At 40.3% G+C, this 9793-nt stretch overlaps 2 protein-coding genes across 2 annotated transcripts in view; one reads left to right on the plus strand and one right to left on the minus strand.

Moving 5' to 3' along the window:
• The window catches only part of LOC115281185 (zinc finger protein 850-like), a 53323-nt gene extending 53236 nt beyond the window's left edge, over window positions 1-87 (plus strand). Inside the window, exon 4 of the mRNA XM_029926514.1 lies at window positions 14-87. Within this exon, the coding sequence (XP_029782374.1) occupies window positions 14-87 (74 nt within the window). The remainder of the gene's footprint in view (window positions 1-13) is intronic.
• A 1920-nt stretch (window positions 88-2007) lies between these two features.
• LOC115281208 (putative protein ZNF720) overlaps window positions 2008-9793 on the minus strand; it is a 15754-nt gene continuing 7968 nt past the window's right edge. Inside the window, exons 3-4 of the mRNA XM_029926543.1 lie at window positions 3579-3628; window positions 2008-2034 (exon numbers count right to left, since the gene is read on the minus strand). Of these exons, the coding sequence (XP_029782403.1) occupies window positions 2008-2034; window positions 3579-3628 (77 nt within the window). The remainder of the gene's footprint in view (window positions 2035-3578; window positions 3629-9793) is intronic.

Genomic DNA, 9793 nt, shown 5'->3' on the forward strand with positions numbered 1-9793 from the left:
CTGAATCCATACAGGAGAGAAACTTACCAATGTAATGAATGTGGCACATCCTTTACTCACTCCTCAGGCCTTACCAAATATCACTGAATCCATACTGGAGAGAATTCTCACCAATGAAAAGAATGTGACAAGGACTTTATCTCACATTCACACCGTATTCAACATCACCGAATTCATACTGGATTGAAACTCTACAAATGGTTCGAATATGGCCAGATCTTTAAGTGACCTTTACTCCTTCCTTGACATAACAGAATTCATACTGATGGAAAACTTCCTAATGTAAATAATGCAGTAAGGTGTTTAATCACTCTTCAACCTTTACTTATTATCACAGAATTCATACTGGAGCAAATCTTCCAAATTTAAGGAACGTAAGGAAAGTTTTGTGGACTGCTCACCCCTTGCTTCACATGGTGCTGGGAGCCATCTCCGAAGTAAGGCAGGTTTTCAAGGCCTCCCACTGTCAGATGGCGATCGGCCTCTACACCCACTCAACCCCCACACAATTTCTGCTTGAGCACCAACCCCCAAGGCGCCTGAGTGACTGATATCAGGAGTGACTTGCCTTCTTATGCTAAAGATATGTGAATTGTACCTTGTGAGAAAACTTGTTATGGGAGTTTCTTTTGTGATTATAGGAGCAAATGTTACATTTCCTGAGAAAACCTGTTTTTCTTCCCCTGGAGAAAACAGGCTATTGACCCCTGCTCACAAATGAACTAAATCTTGCCTTTGCTATGCTAAAAAAAACATTGTATTGTATTTGAATACTAAAGATTCCTTCCTTTCCCATGGAAGAAGTATCTAGTCCCCTATTGATAAAGGTTATGCATGAGCCTTCCACCAATCTATGTTCTGGGAAATTGGTATATACCAAAGAATTTGTTATCGGAAATTATTGTCCAAGGCAATTGCCACTTCTGTTTTGTACCCCATACATTTTTTTCAACAAATAAAGCTGACTTTCAGGTCAGTGCAGTGATGCCTGCCTGGTGAGCAGAAAGAAGCCAAGGCTGTCTCACTCTTTTGTGCCAACACTGTCCATCTTTCAGCGAGCCCGGGATCTGCAGGAGGGACTCTGGCAAGTGGCACCCGAACAGGGACCTGAAGGTAAGTCCCTTCCCATTCTTCTTTGAGTTTTCAGGACAGTTAGGACTCCACCATAGGGTGCTGCAGACCCCCCTGTAGAGATGGGCAGGGTTAGAGTGGTGGATAGGTCAGAAGTTGAGAAGGTTTGGGCTATAAAGAGTCTAAAGAAAGAACACCCTTTATAGATGTTATTTAAAATTTGCTTTCGAAGAAGAGGGTCAATGTATCGCCCCAGCAAGTTGTGTGTTTTTTACATTTTGTACAAAAGAGATGTCCGTGCTCCCAGAGGAAGGAACTATTAATGTAGAAACTTGGAATAAGTTAGGAGATGAGATCAACTGATATTTTAAGCTTAAGGGACCACAAAAAGTTCCCGTTGATGCCTTTTCACTACGTACCCTCATATGGGAAGCTTTGGAGACCCAGTTAGAGAGAGGTAAATTGGGTAAAACCAAGAAAGATTTAACTTTACCTGTCCCTTCCAAAAATAATATTCCTAACAACATAGAAGAAAAGGAACAAGATAAAGAGCTTCCTCGAAAATGTAAGAGCAATTCTGAAACAACTGATGACTATAGCAAGAAAAGTTGGGCTTTTCCCATACAGGCTAAAGAAACTTCACTTAAACAAATAGCTAAATTCTGGGAGCTGCCCTCCAGACCACCTCCTCCTCCTTCGTTATCCAATTCAAATAGATGACAGGCTGCCATTAGAGGGGCCAAAAGACATGGTGATACCGATTTTGTTCAGTGTTTCCCGGTAGTTTTTAAAGGAGACTTTGATGATGAAATCTCATGGGAGTCGCTTCCTTACAAGATTTTAATGGAGCAAAAAATTGCTTGCCGCAAATATGGTCCTCTTGTTCCTTATAGTATCACATTGCTGCATCCCCTGACTATATTGTTGGATGACCACTTACGACAGGACACAGTTGGCCAAGGCCTGCTTGTCAGGAGGAAATTACTTGTTATGGAGGGCAGAATATGAGGCTCTAGCTTAGAGGCAAGTGGCGACTGAGGAAGTTGAGATCAAGCACTGTTATGCCCCAAAAGGTGTCCGTTGAGTCCATTTCCTTGTGGACTGCTATAAAAGAAACTTTAAATCCCACCAGAGACAGCTCTGGATTTATTTTTAAGTGCACAGCCCGCCAAAATGAGACTACATTGGAATTCAGGGCTATCCCTAATTTGTCCACAATGAAAGCTTCAAATCTGACGTCTACCAATTTGGCATCCCCCATTCAAACATCTGGGATTTTCTCTCTGGCCTCTGGGTCTTCCCCTTTAACTGGGCCACTTCCCCCCATGCTTTTTCCAAAAGGGACTGGCCTTTGGGTTGTCATTAGGGAAGCAGGAAAAGGAGACACGGAATTAGCAAAAGCCCTACTAACATCTGCACCTTCCAAGGAAGATTGAATCCCCATCCTGGATAGAGAAACTGAACTTAAACAAATAGAATGGAAACCACCCTGCGGGAAGTTTCTAGTCTTATCTGGCTTGATGTGGACTTCTTATTTCCAGTTTGTTGGACGAAACCTGGCTTCTACTCTAAGGTTTTAAATCAGATTTTCCTTTAATGCCTCCTGCTCTTTACTTGCCTCTTTTGACTGCCCCACCCCTCCCTCCTCCCACCTTCCAGGTCAAGGAAGTCAACTTATCTAAAGTTTGAATGCACATGTGCTTTGTCTGGGGTATTACGTGGAAAGCTGGACCAGCATTTTACTTCCCGCTCCAGGACCATACCTGGGCCCTTCAGTAAACCTGCAAAAGTTTTTTGTGGCCACTTCTGTATCTGTTTTGTTCAGCTGTCACTGTCATTGGTTTTTGGTCTTCTATTGTCATTTGTCATTGTTTTTTGTCTTATCTCTGGAGGTTTTGTGGAAGAGAATATAATAACTTCTGGTGTGTATGTGAATGTGTGGCTCAGTCTAGCTTGCCTGCAGAGTTTGATTCCGTGGCACCCTTGGGGTCCCTAAAAGCCTGCTGCGTTTGAGTGGGCCCATCTGCGATTCCGTGGTGGGGGGCATGCAGTCTATGGTGACATCAGAACAATTTTTGATCATAGGTTTCGGAGCTAGGACCGCTGCAGATGGCGTCGCCTTGGTTCCTTGGAGACATGGCCAGATGAGCCAAGTGGTCATCCTCGTTAGAGGGGGCACCCCTACCCTTTTGTCTGTCTTTGCGAAACTGCCTCAAGGGGATATTATGGGGTTGGGACTGTATAGAGAAGGACACCTCATTGGTCTGGCTGAGATAAAATCTTACTGAATGGGATGCTAACTCTGTACCTCTGAATTATCTCTACCTCCTGCTGGAGCCAGTCCTCTTTTGCCCTCCCTTCCCCCAATTCTTTTCTGCTCCCCCTGGTGGGGGGGCCGATCTGCACAACTGACTCCAAGAGAGTAAAACTTATTCAGTGGTTAAATTAATTTAAACCTGTTGGTTTGAGGTAAACTATATATATACAGAAATAAACTTGTATCCTACCTGGATTTGCTGAGGGTCAAATAAGTTCCCGTTATCTCTGTTCCAATTTGCTTAAAAAAAAAGGAGGGGGGGAATGACTTAGAGTGTTGGTTAATTTTGTCCTCAGTTTTCATGGGTAATTGTTAAGCTATGACATTAAAGTTTTGCTTGCATAATAAATTGAGATTGAATTCATTGGCTATCTAATGAGATAAGAACTCAACGTACTAATTACTAGATGTAGGTTTGTGCTTTTGACTTGTAAAAAAAAAAAACTAAGGATATTTAAAACTGTTGAAAAACATGTTTTGTACTTAATTGGTTCATAAATTTATCATCTAAGAAAAACTTCTGGTGTAAGAACACCTCAGTTGGTTAGTAAGTCCTCAATTGAAGGCCAAGGCTTCTACCAGTTAAAATTCTGCTAAGAGTACTTCCGACTGATGAAAAATCAGGAAAGCAAGCCTCTATGCCGAAAAATAGGAGATATGTAAGAAAGATATAAGAAATAAAAATACATTTTTGTTCAGGGTAAAAGAAAGTAATTTTGTCCTAAATGAGACTGATTGTTTGGAGAGCACTGGCTTTGGGACAAAGGTTAAAGGCAAACGAAAGCTGTAAAAGGTTCATAAAGAAAAGACTTTGTAAAATAAATTTTATGTGTGCTCAGGATAGTCCGAGGTTGAAATGAATGGAATTTTAAAGGTTCATTGATATAGGGTTGAAATTCTGCTTTTCTCTATATTCATAAAGACAAAATTTTCCTGGGTTGTTGATTTCTTCTTAATAAGACAATGTAAACAAAGATTTTTCTCTTTTGTCTGCCAAGACAACCAAAACTAGGTTTCATCTTTATCAGATCTTTGATTGCTTAGTTAAAACTTCTCAATGTTAAAGGAGCTAGGTTTTGCTAACAGCTATATAATGGTACACATTTGCCTTTAGGATCTTTTATTGCCACTTTGGTTAAATAAAGTTTTAAGATTTGTAATAATCTGTAATCCTATTTAGGATGTGCTTTATAACTTCCTAAGGTTTTAGCAAACTTCCCAGTATTTACATGATAAAGAAGTCTTTTGATCAATTAGGCCTTTTTATTTGGAATGCTAAGTACTTAGAAAAACACTGTCATATAATGGTAAACCTTAAGTTGTATTTTATAGGTAATGCTGCAACTGCCGAAATATATATGCAATTCCTAAAGTTTTAACGTTGTAGTATAAGGTCATTAAAGTGCTATGTGTTTAGAAAAAACTAAATTTCTTTGTCAATTGCATCATAATAAACTCTCCTCAGATCTTTAACAATGACCATTTCTGAGATTGTGTCATTTATGATTGTTCTTATTCTCTCACAAAACGTGTTTCTTTTTCAAAGAGAGTTATAAAAAGGACTTTTGAAACAAACACAGGTATCTGACATCTTTAAGATTAATACTAAGATGGGTAAAAACTTCCAGGGCTAAAATGCTGCATTCAAACTAAACAAGAATTAGAAACATGGCACTAAATGAACTGGGGAAGATTACAGTTTTGTGATTCTTATTGAAAATATTGCTGGTTCTCTAATGTTTGCTTATCCAGATTAAGAAAACTTTTTAAAGATATCTTTGATACACAGAAATGTTCTATTTATCTATAAACTGAAGTATTTATCTTTTCTTTCTACCTAAACCCTCCGAAATTAAAAAACTCCCAGTGAATATTATTTCTTTCATGGCAATTACAATTGTTTCCATAAGTTCCATAAGAATCTGTTCATTTTATAGCAGGACATCATTAGAAATACTGGTTATTTTACCAAAGCTTTGACTGGAATGTTCTATTTGAGACTCACACATAGACTCAGATATGACCTGACAGATTTAAGGAACTAAGGTTGACTTTGTGCAACATGGAGCCATAAAGCCTCATGGAAATGTTGGCTGGATCCCTTGCTTATAGAGTTGCCAGTGGCCTTCCCAGGTGGGTAAAGAAGGTTGCTTCCTGGCAGGTGCAGGAACCCCAGTATATCTTGGGGACCTCTTGAAGAGGAATCTGCCCAATTCAACAGGTATTGCAGGCCTGTCTGATGGAAAGTGCATGGCTTGGTTTTTGGCCCAGAGGCTACTAAAACTTCAATCTGGAGATTCCTTATGAAAGGTCTCAGCAAAGCAAACTTTAAAGGATCCTCATGAACAATTGCTATTCTTGCTGAGCTTATGTAAATAATTAGGCCAAGGTTGTTAAGACTGGACTTGTTCCACAAATGCTCGAATTGGCTATCTCTGTAAATGGATGTTTTTAGAGAGAAAAACTGTGTTTCAACAATGCACCATTATAAATACTAAATTCTAGTTCTGATGGTCTTTAAATGTTTGTTGTTTACCTAAATTAGACAACTTGAGGTAATTTCAAAAAATTTGTTATAGTATTTTATGTATACACAATCTTCTGTGCTTGTTATTCTGTGAGGATGATATTTAACAAATGGGGATCGCTCCGTTCAAAGACTTAGAGGAGGACTTCACAGATAGACAACTAAACAAACGATCCAGGTCTTAGCGTTTCAGGCATCACCCCATGGGTCCATCATTCCGAAGGTACCTGGCTGAGGTCATCCAGATCCAGTCAACATGCTTAAACTCACCCTCAAAAAGACACTGGCTCCTGAGTCTTCAGCCCTGCTCCAGCCACACCCCGGAAGCTGGCTGGTCTACCCACGGGAGAAGTTTGAGAAATTGCCGGTCTGATGAGATAAACTGCACTTACTCTTTGTCATCTGACTGACAAACTTTGCTAACTTTCTCTCCACAGATTGTAACCTCCTTTCTGCAAGGGCAACAAAATCTCTTTAACTCTCAGGGACTAATTTCACTCCTGACAAATGTTGGCATGGTGGCTGAAGTGTTGGTGCTCATTGTGTGCCTTGTTCCCTGTCTCCTTAAAGTAACCAATCGAGGCTTCCACAGGGTAAACGTTGAACTACACAACCTTCATTTATAAAATGAAAAGGGGGGAGATGCTGGGAGCCATCTCTGAAGTAAGGCAGGTTTTCAAGGCCTCCCACTGTCAGATGGCAATCGGCCTCTACACCCACTCAACCCCCACTCAATTTCTGCTTGAGCACCGACCTCAAGGTTCCTGACTGGCTGATATCAGGAGTGACTTGCCTTCTTATGCTAAAAACATGTGAATTGTGCCTTTTGAGAAAACTTGTTATGGGAGTTTCTTTTGTGATTATAGGAGCAAATGTTACATTTCCTGAGAAAACCTGTTTTTCTTCCCCTGGAGAAAACAGGCTATTGACCCCTGCTCAGAAAAGAACTAACTGGTGCCTTTGCTATGCTAAAAAAAAAATAATGCCTTGTATTTGAATGCTAAAGATCCCTTCCTATCCCATATGATAAACATCTAGTCACCTATTGATAAAGGTTATGCAGGAGGCTTCCACCAATCTATGTTCTGAGAAAGTTTACATACCAAAGAATTTGTTATTAGAAATTATTGTTTGATTTGTTGAGGTAGGCCTGTATTGCAATGAACTTTCCTCTTAAGACTGCCTTTGCTGCGTCCCAGAGAGTTTGAGTTGCTGTATTCTCATTTTCATTCGTCTCCATATATTTTTTAATTTCCTCTCTCATTGCCTGATTGGCCCAGTCATTCTTTAGTAGGGTAGTTTTTAACCTCCACATTTTTGGAGGTTTTCCAGACGTCTTCCTGTGGTTGATTTCGAGTTTCATAGCATTGTGATCTGAAAGTGTGCATGGTATGACCTCAATTCTTTTGTATTTATGGAGGGTTATTTTATGACCCAGTATGTGATCAATCTTGGAGAATGTGCCATGTGCACTCAAGAAGAAAGTGAATTCCCTAGCCTCAGGATGCAGAGTTCTAAATACATCTATCAATTCCATCTGCTCCAGTGTGCCATTCAGGTCTATTGTTTCTTTGGTGATTTTTTTGTCTGGCTGACCTATCCATTGTTGTAAGTGGGGTATTAAAGTCCCCAGCAATTAGCACATTCTTATCGATAAGATTGCTTTTGTTTGTGATTGTTTTATGTATCTAGGAGCTCCCAAATTCAGTGCATAAATGTTTATAATTGTTAGCTCTTCTTCATGTTAGAGTCCCTGTAATTATTATATAGTGTCCTTCTTCAGCTTTTGTTACTGCCTTTATGTTAAAGTCCAGTTTGTCTGATATAAGTATGGCTACTCCAGCTTTCTTTTGGCGTCCAGTCACATGGTAGATATTTCTCCATCCCCTTACTTTCAATCTGAAGCTGTCTTCGGGTCTAAGGTGAGTCTCTTGTAGGCAAAAAATAGATGGGTTTTGGTTTTTGATCCATTCTGCTACCCTGTGTCGTTTGACTGGAGCATTCAGTCCATTGACATTCAGTGTTATTATTGAAAAATATGGGTTTAGATTCATTGTGTTCCCTGTAGAGGCATGTTTGTAGTAGTGTCTCTGGTACCTTTATTCCTTGCTACGTTTCCCTCATAGAGTCCCTCTTAAGATTTCTTGTAGGGCTGGTTTGGTGGTGATGAATTCTCTCAACTTTTGTTTATTTGGGAAAACCTTTATCTCTCCTTCTATTTTGAATGACAGGCTTGCTGGATAAAGAATCCGTAGCTGCACATTTGTCCTGTTCATCACATTGAAGATTTCCTGCCATTCCTTTCTGGCCTGGAAGTTTCAGTAGGTAAGTCTGTAACCACTCTGATAGGTTTCCCTTTGTATGTCAAGACCTTTTCTCCCTAGCTGCTTTCAGAAGTCTCTCTTTGTCTTTATATTTTGCCAGTTTCACTATGATATGTCGTGCTAAAGGTCGGTTTATGTTACGTCTTAGGGGAGTTCGGTATGTCTCCTGAATTTCAATGTCTTTCTCTTTCCCCAGATTGGGGAAATTTTCGTGTATAATTTGGTCTAGCACGCCTTCAAGCACTCTGTCTTTATCTTCCTCTTCAGGAACTCCAATGATACGGACATTGTTCCGTTTGATTGTATCACTCAGGTCTCTGATTCTCCTTTCGTGCTCCTGAATCATTTTCTCTCTCTTTTTCTCTGCCTCCTCTTTTGCTAGAACCGTGTCTTCTAATTCACGTATTCTCCTCTCTGCTTCTTCAATACGTGCATTGACAGCATCCAACTTATTATTCATCTCATTTAGAGCCTTTTCTAACTTGTCACAGCTATTTTGAAGGTTCCTAGTCTTTGTATCAATATCTTCTCTGATAGCTTCCATGTTTTTTCCAAGCCCAGTAATTCATTTTATGACAATCGTTCTAAATTCTTGTTGAGTTATGTTGCTTATGTCTGTTTTGAGCAGTTCTGTAGCTGTGATTTCTTCCTGGAGTTTCTTTGGAGAAGAGTTCTTTCGTTTCATCATTTTGGCTAGCTTTCTGTCTCTTGTCAGTTGTGAAAGCTCATTCTGCACTGTGCGATTATTAGTATTCCTCTATAGAGGAAGGCTCTTGGAGTGTCTAGGGTCTGTCATTTCAGGAGATGTTCTTTTAATGGAGTCTCTCGGTTTCTCTTGTTATGCCTCTGATTAATTCATTTCCTTACTCAGCGATATTTGGGATTTTCCACTATGTGTGCTTTGGGTTGTTTCTTGAGGTAGCCCTGAAAAGAAAACAGACAGACAAACACACAGAGAACACAAGCACACAAATGTACTGATAAAGAAGCAAACCTAAGGGGGAAAGAAAAAAAGGAACAGGAAAGAAAAGAGAGGAGAAAAAAAAGAAAAAAAAAAAGAAAGAAAAAAATTAAAGCAGGCGGGGAGTGGGGGGACAGCAACAGTCAGAGATAAAGTACAGTCTGAGGGCTTGAAAACTGCAGTGGGGGTTGGGGGAGATAAGGATGGAATAAAGGGAAAACTATCTGGATGATAAGAGTTGATCTAAGCACAGCAGTGCCTAATTGTTGGTCTTTCCCAGATTCCACGGGGAAAGGGAGAAAAGAAGGAAATAGGAAGATAGTAAAGAAAAGACAGGGTACAATTAAAAATTAAAAATATTAAGAAAAAACCCAATTAACGGTAATAAGCAAAAGCGCAGCAGCTCTCCAGCGCGGATGGGCGTGGCTTGGTGCAGGTGGGTGGGGTCTCAGGGGCTGCTCTCTGAGGCCCCACCTTGGTGGATGCGAGGAGAAGAATGGCAACGGGCGCCCCCAGTCCCCCTCAGACCATGCGTTCTAGCCACTCTCTGGAGTCCAACCTTCTTGTGCCTTGGGCGGATCCAACCGTTTCTG

The sequence above is a fragment of the Suricata suricatta genome, chromosome 16 (assembly GCF_006229205.1).
Source record: "Suricata suricatta isolate VVHF042 chromosome 16, meerkat_22Aug2017_6uvM2_HiC, whole genome shotgun sequence".
NCBI lineage: Eukaryota > Metazoa > Chordata > Mammalia > Carnivora > Herpestidae > Suricata > Suricata suricatta.